The 22,858-nt window shown below is 36.4% G+C and overlaps 1 protein-coding gene across 2 annotated transcripts; it reads left to right on the forward strand.

The window, feature by feature from the left end:
* Positions 1-477: 477 nt before the first annotated feature.
* Positions 478-5,819, forward strand: LOC109244692 (transcription factor BIM2-like). Of its 2 annotated transcripts, none has more exons than XM_019411826.1 (12): positions 478-746; positions 839-1,255; positions 1,365-1,433; positions 2,413-2,763; positions 2,868-2,976; positions 3,072-3,199; positions 3,293-3,389; positions 3,682-3,751; positions 3,829-3,921; positions 4,409-4,851; positions 5,140-5,269; positions 5,386-5,819. In XM_019411826.1, exons 2-12 carry the CDS (start codon positions 1,219-1,221, stop codon positions 5,485-5,487), a joined length of 1,629 nt encoding a protein of 542 aa, XP_019267371.1. In that variant the 5' UTR covers positions 478-746; positions 839-1,218; the 3' UTR covers positions 5,488-5,819. The 2 variants fall into 2 exon arrangements, with proteins under 2 accessions (XP_019267371.1, XP_019267370.1); XM_019411825.1 differs by having other exon boundaries at positions 479-746; positions 3,281-3,389.
* The last annotated feature ends 17,039 nt before the right edge of the window (positions 5,820-22,858 follow it).

Consider the following 22,858-nt stretch of genomic DNA (forward strand, 5'->3'; position numbering starts at 1 on the left):
TAGAGAGAAAATTATACATAAAGGAATAAATTTGATCATTAGAAATGTCTTGTTACTTGCTTAGAGTTAATTGTTGAACTTAGAGAATAAAGAAAAACAAAATTTTAGATTTTTTATATTTATGTTATAATTAATAATATGTGTATTGTGCAAAATAATATATATTTCGGTACGGTATTGGTATTTTATTTTAAAATACCAAATACTAAAAAAAATTTAAAAATAAACTATATACTATACAAATACCAAAATATCGAATACCAAATATCAAATTTTTTTATTTCGATACGGTAATTCGATATTTACGGCCCTACCCAGTTGCACACTTTCCAGTTTCCTCCAGTGAATCCAACGCCGTTAGTCCGCCGCATTGACGTTACCTAAACGACGTTGATTCCAAACGGAGTTAGCACGTAACAGCCAACGACAACGAACAACGTTTACCTTTAAAACTTCTCTCATCAAAGAGGAGCAGAGAGAGAGAGAGAAACTCTTCTGATCTCTGAGACCCATTTTCTTTTACTTTTTTCTCATATATATATATTTAAGAAAGGAAGCAATCGAGGCGTGTGTTGTTCATCGTTTGCTGCGTTAATCAAGACGAGGGCCTACCATTAATCCCTAAAAAAATTCACTGTTGGGATTAACTCATCATTACGCTTAGGGAATTGAGAAATTCTGTTTTCATCATTTTACGAGGAATACCAGCAGAATTATGCATTATCCATCACTAATTCACATCAAATGTACGTATCTTCCTCTTTTTTCCTTTTGGATCTACCATATTATAAAATTCTTAGGTTTTTCCTGCATAATTCAGTTGAATTTTGATTGGCAGATTTGGTTGAATAAACCTGCAGCATCCTGTTTCTCACGGAGCCGAATTCCCTGCAGCTGAATTTTTGGAAAAAAACGGAATATATATCGAGAATTCTTATTATCAACCTTACTAGTTCGAAACTGAGACATAGTTATTGTTGTATGGTGAATTATTATCGGCAAACAATAGGCAATTTTTTAGTTTTGTTGGAAAGGGACGGCTTCTAATTAATGCGCCTTCGATCTTCTGTTGGAGGCGGATCTGCTTGGAACTTGAAGAGTTTTGGGTTTGAAATTGTTGAATTACGCAACGACTTTTGGAAATTCAGTTGAATTCTGCTGTACATAGTGGCAATTTTGTCCCTTTTGTTTCTTCGAAACACAGAATTCTGGCCTTAAATGGAGCTGCCTCAGTCCAGAACTTTTGGAGCAGAAGGTAACAGTTAATGTTAATTTATTGGTGCCAAAAAACTGGAATTTTGAATGAATAATCTTAGAGACGAAGTAAAAAACTTAGATTTCCATATATATATTTTTGGTGGCAGGGAGGAAGAAGACGCATGACTTTCTTTCACTGTATTCACCTATTGAACAAGATCCAAGACCTCCGCAAGGTAAATCTTCAGTACATGCAAGGGTTTATCTTTTCTATTTAGAAGTCTTTTATCCCCTTTAGTTTTTTACTGTAATTGTTCTTTCCTCAGTCATATTGTATTGTTTTCCGTTTTCAATTTTTGGCTACGAGGTCTGGATTTAGAAAGTTTACGGCGTCGAATTTAGTAAATGAATGGAGATTTGGAATTTCGTATAAATGTGATTTCTGATGTTAATTGTGGCGGGGATAGAAGGGAAAATTCATATAAGGTACTCACGAGTGTCGCAATTAATACACCCGTGACCCTAACGCTGATTGCTGCATGCGTAGAGTTGGGCCATCTTGTGGGCCTTGACTGTGATAAGCAGCAATTATTGAATGAGATCTTTACGCAAATAGTCGGTCGAATTTACTGTTTACTTTTCCCTGCCGGTATATATGATTTATATTCGTATTATATATGAATTTATATATATTACACATTTGTTAGCTATTTTTAGTTTTTCCCGCCCGGTTTATATACGTATTATATATGAATTTATATATATTACACATTCGTTAGCTATTTTTAGTTTGAACAGTTGGGTGGGCGGCTATTTAAGTTAATTCTTCTTGTTGTGTGGGAATTATAACTCATTTTTCGGTGAAATACTTGTGTTTATATTAAATCAAACTAATTTACTGTGGTTAAGTTCGAAATTAAAGTGAGAATGAAATTAATTAATTTTTGTTTAATAATAAATGTGTATGTGAAGACAATGTCTTGTATTATTAGGATTGGAGTAAATATCGAGTGCGCATAAATTTTTAAGATGGAGTAAATATGAACTCACAATAAACACTTATGCTTCATTTTTGATTTGTTAGAAAATGCGTTCATTTGCTCCTTCATTTCTTGAAGGAGCATCATCTTTCATTATTATGCATGGTATTTAACATGGACAATTATGTCTTCTAGTGCCTTAATATAATCTCAGCTGGCCATGGCTACTAAACAGGTGGCTACCTAAAAACTCATGATTTCTTGCAACCGCTGGAGCAAGCAAGGAAGACAGTTGGGAAAGCAGAAACTAAAGTTGAGGTAGAGGCCACAGAAAAGCCTCCTTCAGCAGCACATATTCTTCCTGGTGGTATTGGCACCTATAGCATTTCTTATTTGCAGCAAAGGATTCCAACACCAGAAACAAACATATTTGCTGTCACGCAGGCTAGTAGTACTGATAGAGAAGATAGAAACTCAAACTGCAGTTCTTACTCGGGGAGTGGTTTCGCAATATGGAATGAATCTGCCATCAAAAAGGGAAAGACAGGGAAGGAGAATGTGGCTGGAGATAGACACGTCGTAAGAGGTACATTTTGATTTCCACTGAGACAACTATAGTATTAACCGTGGAGAGTTAAGCTTGAAGACTTCAGCTCCGGTTAACACTTGTTATGTGCTTGGCAAAAGCAGATGTCAACATTGGTGGAGGGCAACCCACGACATCGTTGGAACGGCAATCACAATTATCTTCAAATCATAATCATAACACTGCAACCTTGAGCACGCTCTCATCCGCTCAGTGAGTGACTGGCCTTCATTCATAAGAATGCTTCTTATTTCTCTTGATATTTTGTGCTTATGCCTCCACTTCTAACTCTATAAATTACGATGCAGGCAATCATCAGCTGTTGAGAATCAGAGTTTCCTCAAAATGATGAAATCAGCTAACAATGCACATGAAGAAGATGATGATGAAGAGGAAGAGTTTATTGTCAAGAAAGAGTCACCTTCACACTCCAGAAGTTTGTCTTGAATAACTCTGATAATTGCTTCTCGCAGTACACTGAATTTAGCATCTTTAACAGAAAGATAACTATGTATAGGCGATTTATCAGTGAAAGTCGATGGAAAAAGCAGCGATCAGAAGCCAAATACTCCGCGCTCGAAGCACTCAGCAACAGAGCAAAGAAGAAGAAGCAAGATCAATGACAGGCATGTTTACAATCATAATTTAGAGCTTTGAGAAAATAAAAGAAAAGAAAGTTTGTGATGTAGTGACTAGTGACTATTTTTATGTGAGAAGGAGAATGGTTGTGTGATCTGAGGCATATCAAGAAGCTTGTTAGTTTGAAAGTTCTATTCCGTTGCTAAACCCATACTAGGTTTTCATGTTAACATCTCTAAATTCGGTTAATCTGCTACTATGTTACCGGACTTATTAATAGTCACAATGACATGATTGTCAATGAAAATTGAACTATTGCATTTGGAACTTCTTTGTCAGATTTCTGAAGTTGAGAGAGATCATCCCTCACAGTGACCAAAAGAGAGACAAAGCATCATTCTTGCTGGAGGTAATTGAATGTCATATATGATTAAGTATTCTATGTTCACAAGAATTATATACCGAATAAGTAAAATGTCTTCGTAGGTTGTCGAATATATTCAATTCCTACAAGAGAAAGTTCACACGTATGAGGGGTCATATCAAGGCTCGGAGAGTAAACCTTCAACATTACCATGGGTAAATCCTTCTCTGATCTTTCTCATTGTTTTCTCTCCTTCTCTAGATCTTTAGTTTTAATTATCCTGCCCTTGAAAGGTCATTGGACTCGGATCATCACAGAAGTTAGGACAAAAATCTCAACATTTAATTTAATATTGTGTATTAAGATGGAGGAGTTGGTCACCAACCGATAAACAATTAGGATGCTAAGTACGAGATACATTGTTTTTGGTAGCACATGATAGATGATTCTTAGATATGTTTGGAGTCCATCACCATCTATGTGGCTCTGGGAGTAAGTACCAATGGGATTTTGCCCTTGAAATATGATGATTGAAATGGTGGAACTCTATTTACTTGTTTATATTGCAAGAATGCATAAAATCAAAAAGGACATGATTATATTTATTCAATTTTGTAGATAGCATCCAATCCATGTAAGATGGCTATTCTCTTAGTACATTCACTAATGCAGTCAGTGACTTTTCTTCATCCATGAAAGCAGAATAAGTGCCAGCGGATGACTCAAGGTTTCATTGATCAATCTCAAGGAACAAATAGTGCATCTACTCCTGCAATTATATGTGCTGGAAAGTTTGACGAGAGCAAAATTGCAATCTCTGCCACAAGTCCTGTAAATGGACAGACATTGGAGCCAAACAGAATTTCCGCTGTGAAACAAAGTAGTCAGCAGTCTGAATTAACAAACAAGACAGCAACACTTTGTAAGCAACCAAACGCATTTCCATTTTGTGGGAGTACTAGCATAGCATCGCTACAGTCTAGACCGGCACCTGATGCCGACTCATTGGAATTGAAGTCCCAATCTCAATTTTGGCTTAGCAGATCAAATATGACTGATTGTGCCGTTACAAATGATAAGCTAAAAGGCCAAGAGGTGTCTATAGAAGGTGGTACAATCAGCATTTCCAGTGTCTATTCTCAAAGGTAAGAATTCTCTAATCTTGGAAAAGTTTGTGATCTAATCTTTCCAAAGCAACCGTTGATATAAATCCAGATACTTTGGCAGTGCTATGAACAGAATATTAGCTCATTATCTGAGTTCCAAGGATCTGAAACTAGATTCAGTTGCCTCCAATATTTTATGGCATTAAACAATGATGTTAAGGATTTCCAGTAGGAAAAAATGGTCGTGTACTTTTGTCGTTGATACTTTTGTTCTTTATTGGATCTCTTTACTACGCATAATTCTGCAATCTAATCAAAACCTTTCAGGTTGTTGAACACATTGAAACAAGCACTGCAGAATTCTGGAGTAGATTTGTCACAAGCCAATATGTCAGTGAAAATTGATCTTGGGAAAAGAGCAAATGATAGCTTAAATGCTTCAGTGTCCAATTTTAAGGTACCTGAAGTTCTTTTAGTTCCACTAATTTTCTAGTTCTTGATTAATATTATTCTGAAACTTAAGATACGAATCAAGCCATAAGTAACAACCTTAAACTTTGACATTATTCCCAGGGTGATAACATTTCCACAAGCAATCGATCAAATCCACAGTTGATAGATTCAAGTACAAGGGAGGAGTCTGTCCATGCCTTCAAACGGCTCAAAACAAGTTGAACCTAATTTAACACATACGGGTTCTTTTGCAATTTATTCAATTTAAATTTTGTACTTTCCCCTTCTGGTTCTGAAGGGATATTCATATCTATACCTGGTATAGAAAATCTCACCTAATCGGATCATAAGCCACTGTAAATGTAATTCTTTTTCTTTTCCTCCCCCTTTTTCTCTTTGATTGTCTGGCTGCACAGGTTGTTTCCAACTAGAGTTTGATATTTATTATTTGTAGTAAACTATCTAAATCATGTATCATATCATTATATGAGGCTTCCATGTTCATGATGAGAAGCTGCTTTTTAATTTAAGGCTTTCAATCATTTCCATCTGAAGTTTCTGAGACATCTTTCTCGAGTATCTTTATATTACTTGAGGAACCTTTGAAGAACAATGGCATATTGTGCAACCATTTCTTTATTTTGGTTTGTCTTCTACTTTTATATTTGCTTGCACCAGAAAAGGGGTGTCACAGGTTCCTCAGAAGCAGAGGTTGTAGAATTTTTTTGACCAATCTACTCAACATAATAATGTCATCAGCCTTTATGACATGGTTATATAGTATAGAGGTCTCCTTTACGTGGTGTCGGATACTTTATCCGTTTTTTACATTCCCCATTTTCGATCAGCCCATATCCGACTCGACTCGCCCGTCTGCCACCCCTAGAGCTAATCAATTAATGAGAAATTCTCACAGCACATATACATATAAATATGGAAATTTTACCTCGTATAGCAAAGGTATACACCCTATTTATTATAAATTAAAATTATTTTAAAATATTATTTTCTATAGCTACCTTTTATATTCTATAGCAAAATAAGTATTTATGGTATATACTACCATTGAGACATGAAATAAGGCATGAAATACGCTATTTATGTTTTTCTTCTCTCTTAGACAGTTGGACATACCTATTTTTAAAGTGATTGTCATTATCGTATTCATGAATACATGGCGCGAATACATGTGAATACATGCACGTATAGCTGGACTGCCTTAATTTTAGGTGCATTTTACTGTTGTATTCATGAATACAGCAGCGCGAATACATGTGAATACATGCGCGTACAGCTGGACTGCCCTGATTTTAGGCGCTTTTTGCTGTTGTATTCATGAATACATGGCGCTTTTTATTGTTGTATTCATGAATACAACGCGAGAATACATGTGAATACATGCGCGTACAGCTAGACTGCCCTGATTTTAGGCGCTTTTTGCAGCTATATTCATGAATACATGGCGTGAATACATGTGAATACATGTGCGTACAGCTGGACTACCCTGATTTTTAGGCGCTTTTTGTTGCTGTATTCCTAATACAGCAGCACGAATACAGCAAATACACTACCGTATCAACTAAATAGTAGCTATAGGAAGTAATTATGTATATGATAGCTATAGGAAGTTAATAGCCACTAAACAATAGTGGTTTCTGAAAATTCCTCTATAAATATTGTGACTAAGATGAGTTTAAATGTGGCGAGATGGAATTATGGTGAGACAATCTTTTACTTTGGTACAATACCGGGAAGTTTACATAAATACATGTAGAATCATAAAATATTTCTTAATCTACAACTATAAAGTAATTAACATATCTTACAACTTAAACACCGTAAAAGAATAAAGGAAATAGCTCTTAAATACGGTAGCTTCCTATAAACGAGGAAACTGAATATCAAACATATTTAATAAAATCATTTGTTCCCTAAAATTACTCCATCACAATTCCTATATATAAGGAAACTTAATACGGAAAATATCCATTACCTTTTTATTTGTATTCTCCTTCTCCGCCACATTCTCAACAAACAATCCATCCTTTATCAAATTCTCCTTCTCTAATAGTAGGAGAAATTATCTTTAAATAAAAAGTACCCAAAAAAACGGAACAAAATAGATCATAATCAATATATAACATGTAACAAAGATATGATGTATTTTATATTATATATACCAAGTGTCATATAAGTTTATNCCCCCCCCCAATGTATACATCGGATGAAGTAAAGGGATACTATTAAATGAAGGTATGTTGTATTGTATACTTATATACATTTTCATATAAGTTTATACTATAAAATATATTATATACTATATTTTTACTAGTATACATGATATATATTTTTTAATAATGGGGAAGAGGCTTGGGACATTGGGATATACTCGAATCCTTTATGGAGAAATTGGGGAAAACTTAATACGGATAGATACGTTTTAGGTGAGAGAGAATCTCAAAGAGATATATAAGGATATGTTTTAGGTATGAAAATCTCAAAGAAAGTAAACAATAATACATAGTATATGTATAATATATTTGTTAATAATATTTTTATTTTTTTTCATTTCAATGTTTGTATACTATATATATATATATGAAAAGTTGTACATAAAAAGGTAAGATTTTAAAATAAATTGTACTAAAATTAACTTGTTTTAAGCAGTTGTAGAAAATATAAATAAGTCTTTAAAGGGTTGTATTCTATGTAAATTCCTCATTCATGATTGCTTAAGGGAAAGCCCAATTCTGTCTACTCCAAACTACCCCGCCTTGTATTGTTACTAGACAATTCTCCTCTCTCATGAGCTATGGCCAAACAATATTGTTACAACAATCATAGAAATATTTAATATTTCTACATTGGTGGTGTAAAAGATTTTAGCCTAATCAGGTAATGTATACTGTAAATATTAAGTTAATATTGAAGCCAGCATATTGGAAGATTAATCTATCAGAATAACCATGAACGGCTACTACAATATTATTAAGTTTCTTCCTCTTGACCAAATTTTTAATCTTCATTAGTTGATTCATTTTTTGTGATTCTCCTCGTCAAATAAGAAGTTACCAAGGAACCATGCATAGCACCGAATAAATAACATTGAATGCACAACATTAATTTGTAATATCGTAAAAAAGGCAACTACTATTAGTTTATTCTTTCCATTTCTTTTTTAACACTAGTTTAGTTTACTCTTACCAGCAAAGGGAAAATGTCTCCGCAATCTCTATCAAATGGTTAGATGCAGAGTGATACAATTAGTTCAATATTCAAAGGGATAACAAATAATTATCCTATTAGAGGTTGTTTCACTTTACCAGATGCACCCTTATACTTTGCGTGTATCTTATGACTCCCCTGGCTCGTTTGAACGGTAATAAATACCATCACATTTGACTGATGTGGCGCTTGATGTATTTTATACTCGATGACAGCGTAAAAACCCCCAAAAGTATCATCTTAATTAATTTTTTCTTTTTCTTTTTCTTTTCTTTTTCTCTTTCTTGTTTCTTCTTCTTTGCACCCGTCATTTCCCTCACTTTTTTTTTTTGGTAATTAAAACTTTCATTTACCAGGGAAATATTTACAAGTAAATCAAAAACCCTTACATATTTTCCTACTTTCCTATGCTTCACCCCCTTACCACCTTTCTATTATTTACACATTTCCTATCTATTCCATTGGATACCAGTCTAAACTATGTAGGATTTTCTCTATATACTTATTACTTCGACAGTGAATCTCCTGTATTATCAGCTTGCATATTATCTCCCATCCTCTTGCCTTGGCTTGGAAAATTCGAACATTTCTTTCTTGCCACACATAGTACACAGTTGCTGCTAATGCCATTTTATATAATTCTACTGCTGCATTTTTCCTCTTAGTCCACTTCTCAGCCCATCTTAGTTCCTCATCCCATCCATACACTGGTCTTTTGATCCCTTGCCATACTAACAGTTTACTCCACAATGCATTTGCATATGGACATTCGAAAAACAGATGCTGAATGGTTTCACTAGCTTGTTTGCATAAGACACATTCTTGATCAACTTGTGTTCCCCATCTCTGTAGTCTGTCTCGTGTGTACCGTTTGCCATGTGCTGTCATAATTAATACAAAAATCCACCTGGGGCATCCTGTATTATGACAAACAACTCTTCTCCAGCTTACTTTGTCAAATTTTCCTCGCAGTATGTGATATATGTGTTTAACCGAATATTTGTTCATCTTTGTGATATCATCATAGTTGAATCCTGCATCCATAAATATTTTCTTTGCTTTCATGATCTTGCTCGCCATCCATGATGTTTGCTTCAGTTGGACTTCCCATATGTTCCTATCTTTGATGTAGTAGCTATGTATCCATTGTATCCACAACTTCTTCTTTTCTTTGCAAAGGTTCCAGTACTGTTTACATATGGCAGCTTTGTTTCAGATAGTTATGTTCATGATATTAAATCCCCCTGCTGATTTGGGAAGATAGACTTTCTCCCATGCCAATAGAGCCTGTTTTGACACATTGCCTTCTCATATCCATAAAAAATTTCTGTAGATTGCTTCAAGTAGCTTAGTGATCTTCTTAAGGAGCATAAAGATTTGTGCCCAATAAGTTTGGATAGAGAACAACACACTCTTTATCAGTTAGATCCTTCCAGCATAAGACAGAAATTTAGCAGAACATGAAGTTATTCTGCCCACTATTTTATCAATCAGAGTTGACATTGAGCTATTGATATTCTTTAAGAGCTTAGAGGAGCACCTAGGTATCTAACTGGCAGGTCACCTCTCTGAATCCCTAGAAACTCTAGGATTTCCTCTTGTGCATCTTGTGTGACTCCTCCAAAGAATATTGAACTTTTATTCTTGTTGATCACCAGTCCAGAAGCTTTTGAGAACTCCATGAAGCAATGGAACAGTAACTTGACTGATCCTATATCACCCCTGCAAAACAATAAAAGGTCGTCAGCAAATCCAAGTTGTAAGATTTGCATCTTTGCACACTTGGGATGATAGTTGAAGTCTGGGATCTGATTCAATGTCTTTAAGCTTCTTGTCAAGTATTCCATTGCCTATACAAATAGGAATGGAGAAATTGGATCCCCTTGTCTCAACCCCTTCCTAGCTTCAAATGGCTTTGTCAATGTACCATTAATCAGTACTGTATAGGTGACAGTTTCCATACATGTCATGATCCACCTCACAAACTGTTCTGGGAAGGCCAAAGCATTCAGTATCTATTCCATGAAAGCCCATTCAACTGAGTCATAGGCTTTTTGCATATCCAGTTTCATCATACACCTAGGTGATACCCCTTTCCTTCCATATCCTTTCACCGGTTCATGGCTAAGGATGATGTTATCTGTGATTACTCTGCCAGGAACAAATGCAGACTGTGTACTATCAATCAGTGTATCCATAACTCCTTGCAACCTCTTAGTTAAAACCTTGGAAATCACTTTGCATAATAAAGTACAACAGGAAATAGGTCTATACTCTTTAATGCTAGCAGGATTCCTGACTTTAGGGACTAAGGTAATAGTTGTACAGTTGACAGGTCTATACATTTGAGTTGTTTCAAAGAATTCCAATACATCCTGTGTCACATCCTCTCCTATAATTTGTCAAGACTTCTTGAAAAATACTGCATTAAAACCATCATAGCCAGGAGCTTTTAGATCATTGATATCCTTCAATGCTGCCCATACTTCTTCCTTAGTCACTGGTTTGATAAGCTGTAACTGTTGTTCTCTATTTAATACTGCTCCCAGTTTCATGACATTTGGGTTGATGGCTGGAATGTTTTCTGCTCTTGACCCCAGTAGTTTCTTATAATATCCCAATATTTCTGCCTCTATGTCATCCTCCATCACTAATTTAGTTCCCATGTCATTTGTTAAAATCTGGATTCCATTCAAATTACTCCTATTCTTCATCTGTGCAAAGAAATAGGCTGAGTTTGAAACCATTGAACTCTGGATCTTTGCTTGTATATACTCTCTTCAATCATTACCCATTTTTCTAATTCACACTTCAAGGCTTTCTCCTTCTCAATTAACTCTATCTTCTGTAGTCTACAGCTCATTTCCTCTTGTACTGACTGCAGCTCCTTCCTGGTCTCTTTAATCCTTTCTTCAACCCCTTTATAATGCTGTATGTTTATCCCTTTGATAACCTCCTTTGTCTTTTTGAGGTTATTCCAGACTGCCTGCATCATCCCTTTTGCACCCCTTTCTTTCCAAGCTAGCTCAACTTGTTGTATGAATTGGGGATGATCAGCTATACAGTTGAAAAATCTGAATGGTCTGTTCTTCTTTCCCTGTACCTGTGTGATCATTAATTTCAGTGGTGAGTGATCAGACACAGGTGGCTCTAGCACCTGCACTTTCAAATTTGGCATTGTCATCATCCAGTTAGCATTCACAAGCCCCCTGTCTATCCTGCTGTAAGTATGGTTGTTAGTCCATGTGTAATTCCTTCCCACATATTATAATTCATTCATCCCAGTATCATTCATATACTCCTTAAAATCTTTTGTCTCCATATCTTGAATCTCAGAACCATGTTGTCTGTCTTGTGCATGTAAGACAGCATTATAATCCCCCATAGCTAACCCAGGACCTTGTTGCATACTATGAATCTGCCTCAGCTTTCTCCACAAATTCAACCTATCTTTAGTGGTATGCAAGCCATATATTGCTGAAAATCCAAATGTGATTGACCTTGAAATTATTCTAATCTGTCCATGTATAAATTGTTCATCAACTTCAGCTGGTTCAAATGTATAGATTCTAGGATCCCAAATTACCCATATTCTACTTTTGTGCCTTGTACTAGAGTTGGATGTCCATTTCCATCCAGGTGCAATCTTTTTAATTGCCTCATTAGTTTTCTGCTCTTTTACTCTATGCTCAACCAAAGCTATTACTGCTTTATTATTTCCTTTTATGAACTCCTTTACCTCTTTTTGCTTATAAGTTTTATTCAATCCCCTAACATTCCATGTTATCACACTCATACTGGTATGAAATAAGGATCATGATACAGTTCCTGCACCCCTGGGCTACTTAGCTGCACTTTGCTTGAACCTGGTCCATCATATGTTTGATCATTTTTCAAACTTTGGAATCCATTATTTCCAGCTAGTTCCTGTTCTTCATTTTGTTTAGCCTTAGCGGCCCTTGCTACTGATTTACCAATGACTGTTATCCACCCCTCATCATTCTTTTGTGCATCTTTCCCTTCTGACTCTGACTCTGCCAGCTGAGTTGATGCAGTCATTTTCTTTTGTTCAGTCTCCTTCTTTTCATTGGCACCATCTCTATCTGTTCTTAGCCAAACCTGCTTGCCTTTGATCACTTTCCTCTGCTGTATCATTCTTTGTGGTTGTGCATTTTTAACCTCAGTACAATCATGTCCTATTTTCAAACATTTAGTGCAGTATGTTGGCTCCCAATCATAAGCAACTTCCTGTTGGATTAGCCTCCCCTTAGGATCCTGAAGTTTCACATTTCTAGGCAATGGTTTAATGATGTCCATTTCGATTAGCATTCTTGCATAAGAAATCCAAATTGAACCAGTAGTACATTAATCAGCATAAACAGGATTCCCCAAGGCACTTCCTATCTTACTTAATGCTTTCATACTCCAACAATTAAGAGGCATATTAGGAAATCTCACCCATAAGGGAATAGTTTTCAGTACTTCATCATGCACATTGAAATCTTCTGACCATGCTTTCATAATTATAGGTCTATTGTTCACTGTATGAGGCCCAGAATATAACACCTGATCTCTTTCCTACAAATTGCTAAATCTTATCACAAAGTAATCTTCATTATGATAATAGATCTGTGGTTTCACTGAGAATTTACCCACTAAGCTCAGGAATCTTTCCATTGCTCCAATAGTAGGTGATTCCCCTATCACATACAGGACAATCGCAGATCTCCATTTATCAGTTTCCTGTTCAACATCATCCAGCTCTAGTTTCACTATCTTCTCACCATTTTGAACTACCGAAGCCATAAACTATAAATTCATACCTTTCATGGCTAATTTGTTCCCTACTACCACATTTGCCAATGACTAATTCCTGTTTTCATTCCTAATTTCACCATTTTTACTGCTCTCAACAGTACCATAGTTGCATGGTACTATTCCATTGTTGATAGTTTTCGTCACTTGTGTTTGAGTTTTCCCGTTTCCAGATCCACCTCCTATAGTTTGTGCAGCTACATGTGTAACAGCAATTGCCTTCAATTTACCCTTATTAAGAGAGAGATCTGCTTCCTCCTTGCTCAGCTCACTCTGCATGCTCCTCGGAGTGAAATTTCCAGTTGGCTCTTCAATTCGTACCCCTTTTGGTGACACAAACAATTCTAATACAGCATTCCTCGTTTCCGTTGATCGCTGGTCATTAATTGGGACCTTCGTCTGATTTTTCTTAGGTCTGCCTATCCCTCCCGTGGCTTCCAAGCGCAAGTTAGCTAGGCCACGTTAACGTGCGCCGAGAGAGAAATGTTAGAGAGAGAAAATTATGTGTGTAATGTTTATTATTCATTTCCCTCACTTTAACCACATTCATCTGCAAACTTTCACAATAGCTCCTTCTTCCTTTAAGATCCAATATATAAAATGGGTCATCCATGACTCAAGTTTGCTTTTTTGGGTTAAATACCTTTCTTTCCCTTTGAGAAAATCTGAAATGGAGGTGGGATTGACGGGAATTTGTCGTTGGATGGATAAATATCCTTGACTAATCCTCGGATTTTAGTAAAAATAGGGTTGTTTTTCGAAAACTCAGAAATTCTGCCAAGAACAATAGAGAGAGATGGAAAAGATTAACTATGGAGGTTCGCCGGTAAAAAAACCTCCCTTGTTCTACTAGAGAAATGTGATTCTAACTTAGTGTTGAGTTTGATTTCAATTCTTGAGTTTTTCTGTATTCTGGTGATGTTCTGAATACTTTTTATGGGCTTTGATTGATTATATTTTTATTCCAATCTTGAGTTAGAAAAAATGGATTTCTACCTGTGAGAATCTCCGACAAGGTTGCGCTTGTCGGAGAAGAAGGTGCCCAAGAAAAAAAAGCAAAAAGATAAAAAGATAAAATAAAAATAATGAATAAAAATAAAAATAATATAAAGGAATTAATAGGACATCATTGAATATACAGTTCCAAAAATTCTTTCACATCCGATTCTTTTTGTTGTTTTGTCATCCACTGATTTCCTTGAAACTAGTGGTTATCTCAAAAAGTGATATTTATTAGAGGTCAAACATAGCCAGGGCTCATAAGACCCCCGCAAAGTATAAGGGTGCATCTGAAAAAGTAGAACAACCTCAATGGGGCAATTAGGAAAAATGCATAAGTACCCCCCTGACCTATAGTCAGATTTCCAACTACGCACTTTATCTTTCCGGGGGTCCTATTACCTCCCTGAACTATTTTGAAGTAGAATAAATTCACCTTTAAAATACCACAATCAGATTTCTGTAGGGCGGTGAACCACACTTGTTCGACACGTGGTATTTCATTAAATTTTTTTGTTTATTTCTTATTCTCTTCCTAATTTTTTGTTCTAGTTAGCCCAAGTAAAGGTTAGTTTTGAAGACTGACAAAGGAACTCAGGCATGAACCAGGTCCATCCCTTGTAAGCACAGATACGGACAGATTTGAGCATGTGGGATGCACGTGAAGGAGATAAACCTAACTTGACAGAATTGATATCTCCTGATCTTGATCGAAAAGGTTGCATAATTGATAAGGAGAAAGACTCCTTACTCAAAGAGAACACTGTTCAAGATAGGGAAGAAGTTAGAGGTTGAGATCAACTAGAACTTTTCCACTAAGGAAGAGTAGCATCAGAATTCTAGTTAATCTTTATTTACTAACTCTATAAATATCAGTGTTGTTCTCTTTTACAGGTAATGCACAAACGCAGAAGTTAAACAAGAATTGAGAGCAAAATAGCAAGGCTTTTTGCAAGCAGTTCGTGTGTGATTTAAGTGTACAAACCTGAAGCTACATGAACCAGATAGAAGAACCAGTTCCAAGTGTATGTCTTTTATTCTAGTTCAATCGTAGTAGGAGTTTTCATATTGTACCTTTCAGCTTTATCTAGAAGCAATTGTAATAGGTACTTTGAGTATTCAAGTTAGAGTTAACTTGAAGTTGTCGCAACAGTTAGAGGCTGGTTACTACAACGGGATTAGAGTTAGTCCTAGGTTTACAAAAGAGTTTTTGTAAATGCAGTTTTTGGCTCAGTGATTTTAGTGGAGAGTTTGGGAAAATCCTACGGGAAAGTAGGTCGTGGTTTTTTCACCTTTTGAGCCAGGTATTTTTCACGTAGAATACTTGTGTTCTTTACTTTCCGCGTTTACTATTTCTGCAATAGTAGGTTAAGGAATACTTAGAAGAACCAAGTCCTTCCATAATCAGCTTAAGCAAAAAATTGGACACCACACAAATCACCCCTCCCCCCCTCTTGTGTGGTATTGAAGTATAAAATATCAATTGATATTAGAGCGAGTTATCCTTGAAGAGGCTAACACCTTAGGAACAAATCAAGATGAGTGCACCACCTGAAAACTGGGAAGGGCAATCCACTACTAGGCTTCCACTCTTTAATGGCCAGTACTACTCTTGGTGAAAAAACAGGATGAGAGATCACATCATCGGAGAAAACTATGAGCTATGGAACATTGTCATTGATGATCCCCTAGCTACCATGAAGAAGAATGCTGAAGGAGTAGATGTGCCAAAAACAAGAGCTGACTGCAATGCTGAGGACTTGAGGAAATGGGAAAAGAATGCTAAGGCCAAGAAATGGCTTGTATGTGGACTTGGTCCAGACGAGTATAATAGAATTCAAAGTTGTACCACTGCTAAGGAAATCTGGGATACTCTGTAAGTGGCTCATGAAGGAACACCTCAAGTGAAGAGGTCAAGAGGAACATTGATGTATTCTCAATATGAGAATTTCACCATGAAGGAAGGCGAAACCATCCAAGATATGTATACAAGGTTCACCACTCTAACAAATGAATTTAAGTCTCTTGGAAGGGTTATTCTTGAAGAAGACAAAGTTGAGAAAATTTTGACAAGGGTTCTGCGGGTCACTTGGGAAAGCAAAATCACTGCAATTCAGGAATCAAAGAACATTTCCACTCTTAAGTTGGACGAGCTAATTGAAAATATCACTGCTTATGTACTTAGAAGGCAAACCATGAAGATGTATGCACCCAAGAAGGAAAGGAGTCTGGCACTCAAAATCACTGAAGATGCTGATCTAGAAGAGGATGAAATAGCTATGATCACAAAGGACTTCAAGAAGTACCTAATGAGAGGAAAGGGTTCCTCAAAAGGTGCAAGCTACAACAAATCAAGGGTTCCTGAAAAACAGACCAACGAGGGTTACTACAAGTGTGGGAAGACTGATCACCACATCAAAAACTGTCCTCAATGGGAAATTGAATGGAGGAAGGAAAGAGCTGAACGAAGAAACAGGAAGAAGGAACAGGTTCATCCCAAGAAGAACAAAGGATCAACAAAGGCTATGGTTGCTGCCGGGGGAGAAAGCTCAGATGATGACTCAGAGGATGAAGATGGAGATGAACAAGCACTTATGGCAATTGGAGAATCAGATGAGGAATCTGAGGTAAGTATAATTCATCTCAAAGACAAGATTAAGTTTTTATCTAAAGAAAGTCTATCTGAGTTACTTCTAGATTCCATTGATGAATCTGAGGTTATAAACAATGAAAAGGAACAGTTGTCTAAGGAATGTGTGATTTTGAAAGATAAGTGCAAACATCTGGAACTTAGGGCTAGTGAGTGATAGTAAAAATGTTGAGTTAAAGAACCAGGTTCTTGAACTTGACACCACTATCCTAGAGCTTAGATCTGAAAATTTAAAACTGAAATTAGGAACAGGTAAAAAGAAAGCTGAGCACACACAACTCACTTTAGAAGAAAACCTAGGAAAAATGAAAGATGAGTTGTACAAAAGAGATGAGCAGAGAAGAGTCCTAAAGGAGGATCTAAGCAAAGTTAAGCACGAGTTGGACAGAACCTGTAAATGGAATAGTTCCTCTGATGCACTTTCATGGCTACAAGAATACCATAGTATCAATAAGAGAGGACTTGGCTACGGGACCCCTGCACCTAAGTGGGATCCCAAAAGAAAGTACATCACACTTCCTGAGAGCAAAATCTTCACACACTGTGGTAAGATTGGTCACTACAAAAGTGAATGTACTGCAAAAGAAAAGGCTAGTCAAAAGAACAAAATATTTGTTCAAGGGAAAAATAGGCTGCCAGGATGGGCCACAAAGAATCTAATTCACACCTTTGCCTATAGAAAGGACCCAAACTAGTTTGGGTTCCTAAGACTAACCCCTGATTTCCTTTTGCAGGTCCAAGTGAAGGGGAGCAGCCAAATATGGTACATGGATAGTGGCTGCTCAAAGCACATGACAGGAAGCAAGAACCAGTTCCTTTCACTTGAGGACCTCAAAGGAGGTAATATCTCCTTTGGAAATGGAAATAAAGGTGAGATCATTGGGGTTGGAAAGGTAGTAAGACAGACTCTCACTCTACTGAGATTGTCTACTTGATATATGGCTTGAAATACAGCCTAATCAGTGTATGACAAATGAACAGAGGTAACTTGGTAGCATTCACCTCTACCAAATATTTTGTGATAAATCTTACCACTGACAAGATTGTTTTGCAGGGAAAAAGAGTAAACAATATATACATTGTAGATCTGTCCACACTTTGAGAAAATGAACTCACGTGCTTAAGTGTGTTGGACAATGATCCCCTCCTTTGGCACAAGAGACTTGGACATGCAAGTCTGAGTCAACTCAACAAATTAGTCTCCAAGGACCTAGTGATAGGGCTACCTAACATCAAGTTTAAGGAAGACAAAGTTTGTGAGGCTTGTGCAAGGGGGAAGCAGGTAAGATCCTTTTTTAAATGCAAGAAAGTGGTAAGCACCACCAGATCGATGGAACTGGTCCATATGGATCACTGTGGTCCAATGAGAACTTTAAGCAGAGGTGGTAAAAGATACGTGATAGTGATTTTTGATGATTACTCTAGGTTTACTTGGACATTGTTTTTAACATCTAAAGATGAAGCATTTGACATGTTTACTTATTTTGTTAGAAAAACTCAGAAACAACTAGGTAATCAACTTGCATCAATTAGGTCTGATCTTGGAACTGAATTTGAAAATGCTAAGTTTGCTGAACTTTGTGATGTGCATGGCATAGATCATAATTTTTCTGCTCCTAGGACTCCACAACAAAATGGAGTAGTTGAAAGAAAGAATAGGACACTTGAAGATATGGCTAGGACTATGCTTGTTTCTAGTAAATTGTCCCATAGTTTCTGGGCAGAAAGCTGTAAATACTGCATGCTACATCATCAATAGGTGCATGACTAGACCTCTTGTAAAGAAGACTCCCTATGAGTTACTTAAAGGGAGAAAACCAAATATATCCCATCTTAGGGCATTTGGATGCAAGTGCTTTGTGCACAATAATGGAAAAGACTCCCTAGGTAAGTTTGATCCCAGAACTGATGAGGGAATATTCTTGGAATATTCTTCACATAGCAAAGCTTATAAAGTTTACAACAAAAGAACTATGTGTGTAGAAGAAAGCGTACATGTGGTTTTTGATGAAACTAACACTTTTTCTGAGAGACAGGAACATGAAGATGAAGCTATTGGGCTGGTAAGAAGTTTAAATGAAACCACAGCCCAGGCTGAAGCTGCACCAGAAGAAGGAACATGTGATGGAACAAGTTCTTTTATTCAGGACAACCTGACAGGGGGAACTGAACAAAGAGGAACTGAATCCAATACCTCAATGGAACCTGTCCATGAGCCTGTTCCCCAGTAACAAAACATTGGAGAAACATCAAGCGGAAACCAGTTGATTGTGAAACCTTACAAGTACCAAATTTCTCATCCCATTGAGAACATAATTACTGATCCAACCTCTAGAATTAAAACTAGATCTTCATTAAAGAATCTATGTGCTTTTGATGCTTTCTTATCTCTTATTGAACCTAAAAATATTGCTGAGGCTTTGCAGGATGCAGACTGGGTAAATGCAATGCAAGATGAACTCAACCAGTTTGAAAGGAGTCAAGTTTGGCATCTGGTTCCAAGACCCAAGGACAAATCAGTAATTGGCACAAAATGGGTCTTCAGAAACAAACCTGATGAAGATGGAATTGTTACAAGGAACAAGGCAAGATTAGTGGTTCAAGGATATAGCCAAGAGGAGGGCATAGACTATGATGAGATCTTTGCTCCAGTTGCAAGGTTGGAAGCAATAAGACTCCTCATAGTCTTTGCTGCTTACATGGAATTTACTCTTCACTAGATGGACGTCAAGAGTGACTTCCTCAGTGGCTATTTAAAGGGAAAAGTGTTTGTCAAGCAACCTCCAGGGTTTGAAAGCAAGGATTGTCCGGATTATGTGTACAGACTTGACAAGGCACTCTATGGACTCAAGCAGGCTCCTAGAGCATAATATGAAAGATTATCAAAATTTCTGCTTGAACATGACTACAAGAGAGGTAAAATCGATAACACTCTATTCTTGAAGGCAAAAGGTAAAGATCTTCTAGTAGTACAGATATATGTTGATGACATAATCTTTGGAGCAACTACCAAAAACTAAGTAAGAAATTTGCTAAACTAATGGGGAGTGAATTTGAAATGAGTATGATGGATGAGCTTAATTTCTTTTTAGGCTTACAAATTAAACAAAAATCAAATGGAACTATGATCCATCATCAGAAATATGTGAAAGAGTTGCTTAAAAAGTTTTAAATTGAAGAATCAAAGGAAATCGATACTCCTATTGCAACAACCACAAAATTGGATATAGATGAACCTGGTTCATCTGTTGATCAGAAGTTGTACAGGGGAATGATTGGTTCACTTTTGTATCTTACTGCTAGCAGACCTGACATTGTTTTCAATGTAGGTCTTTATGCTCGATTTCAAGCAAATCCAAAGGAGTCCCACTTGACTGCTGTCAAGAGAATATTGAGATACTTGAAAGGCACCACTGACCTTTGCCTTTGGTATCCAAAAGGTAGTAATTTTAACCTAGTGGAATATGCTGACGCTGATTATGCAGGTTTCCTTGTAGACAGGAAGAGCACTTCAGGTATGGCACACTTTCTTGGTTCATGTCTTGTGTCATGGGCTACTAAAAAGCAAAATTCAGTGGCCTTATCTACTGCTGAAGCTGAGTATGTTGTCGCTGCTTCATGTTGTGCTCAATTGATATGGATCAAACAGCAATTATTGAACTTTGGAATTGATGTTGGTTGTATCCCTATTTTTTGTGATAACACTAGTGCCATTAGTATGACCAAGGACCCGGTTCATCATAAGAGAACTAAGCACATAGATGTTAGGCACCATTTTTTGAGGGACAACTATGAGAAAGGCTTGATCACTGTGGAGTTTTGTGCTACTGATAAGCAAATTGCTGACATCTTCACAAAAGCCTTAAGTAGAGATCATTTTGAGAGGAACAGGTTGNATGCTTAACTTCTGCTTATGTGCATTACCTGTAAAAGAGAACAATCGTTATATTTATAGAGTTAGTAATCAGAGTTTGATAAGAACTCGAATTGTGGATCCTTTGACAATTCGAGTCCAAGAACAACTCTAACTCCTAATCCATATTCTTGATCCGGATGTAATTCTCTTTTCATAAGGAGACTTCAACTCCTTATCCTATATGCAATCTTTTCGATCAGTTCAGAAGATATTCATCAAGATATTGCTGCTTGATCTCAAGGACTTATCTTTTTCACGTGCATCTCATGTGTATGGGCCATAACAACTGTGTCTCCTTAGATGAACTTGGTCCTTCACTGAGTTCGTTTGTCATTCTTCAAAACTTCAACTGATCTTGGGCCAACAACACTGTATTGCTAGCTTCTTAAGAGAAAGGGATTTTTTCCTAACTATACCATATTTGAAACCTTATTACCAAAAATGTGCATAGTTTGTATATTACCCGCCCAGTCCACACTTTAACTACAATTTATATACCAATCGTTTATTAGGCAGAATCTACCATTTATTGCGCGCGAAAAATCAACCACGAAATCTGGGATTGATTTTATTCCAAATTAAATTTGAAATTTAAAACGTAAAGGAGATCTGGAAGCTGCGTAATTTTGAAACGGAAAGGAGATTTCTGTTCTTTAACTTCATCTTCATCTGTTCTTCCATATATTTTCCACCATTGATAGCCATTAAAAAGCTTGAAAACTTTGAATTCAAATTTGGGTTTTCAAAAATCATTATTTATTTGGATTGGGTGTTGTTGAAAATAATCGGGAATATGATTTGGAGTTTATATCTCAATTTTGAGGGGTTTTGGTGAAGATTAGACTTGATTTTGACTGAATTTCAGATTGAAACTCGAAGAAGAAGAAGACATATTTCCAGAAATTGTAGATAAATTGTAGCATTATAGAAAAATTGTAGATAAATTTTAGATAAATTGTACATAAATTGACTAAAACTTCTACAAATCTTCTACAATTATGTCGAAAATGCCAATTATGCTACAATTGAAATGGGAATTGGGATATTAAAATTCAATGTATCCAATTTGTAGATATCTTGTAGATAAATTGTAGATTATTTGTATTCTGATTGTAAATGCATTATTTTCTGTTTTCACAAATCCAAAACGACTAAAGCTTCTACAAAATCTTCTGCAAAAAACAGTCTACAATTTTTCTACAATTCTACAATTTATCTACAATTTCTGGAAATATGTCTTCTTCTTCTTCTTCGAGGAGTTTCAATCTCCTTTCTCCAGCCAGACTTGTCTGCACGATTAGGAATTATCGTTTGGTTACAGAAATAAAAGCAAAATGATAAGTTTCTTGCTTTCCGAATCATTTCTCCAGGAGTTTCAAAATGATAAAAGCACGATTAGGAGTTTCAATCTCCTTTCTCCAGCCAGACTCGTTTTCGAACCTTGCTTGATCTTCATTGATGAACTTCAAGTAAATAAAAATGAGGATAGGAATTTGTTTGTAGGGTTTACTGGATTTTGTTTGAATTTAGAGGTAAAGATAGTGGTTACAGAAGAAGGAAAATGGAGGAATAAGCGTGGGAGGGTACAAATGAACGTGGGGGTATGGGGATGAGGGGTTAGGAGAGAGAAAGAGAGGATTAGTACTTAGTACTGTCAAATAACGGAAGTGCTTAAATTAAGGAGTATAAAATATCACATTAATTATAACCTTAATTAGATATGGTATATAAATGATAATTTGGTATGCTAAATGTAATTAAGTGAAACCTTAAACATGTAGGGTAAAAAAGTTTCATAAGTGAGATAGGAATATAAAAATTCCTAAGAGAAAATAGTATTGGGCCTTTACAGTAGGCCCGTGGTTGTAAAAGGCCCATACTCCCCAGTTGGCCCGCTGAAGCATCAGGTGATCCTGTTCACTTAAAGATGGACCCCCCACAGGCTAACCGACGCCTATTTCCAACTGGGGAAATAGAAAACATGTTAC

This window comes from Nicotiana attenuata, unplaced genomic scaffold, assembly GCF_001879085.1.
Source record: "Nicotiana attenuata strain UT unplaced genomic scaffold, NIATTr2, whole genome shotgun sequence".
Classification (NCBI taxonomy): domain Eukaryota; kingdom Viridiplantae; phylum Streptophyta; class Magnoliopsida; order Solanales; family Solanaceae; genus Nicotiana; species Nicotiana attenuata.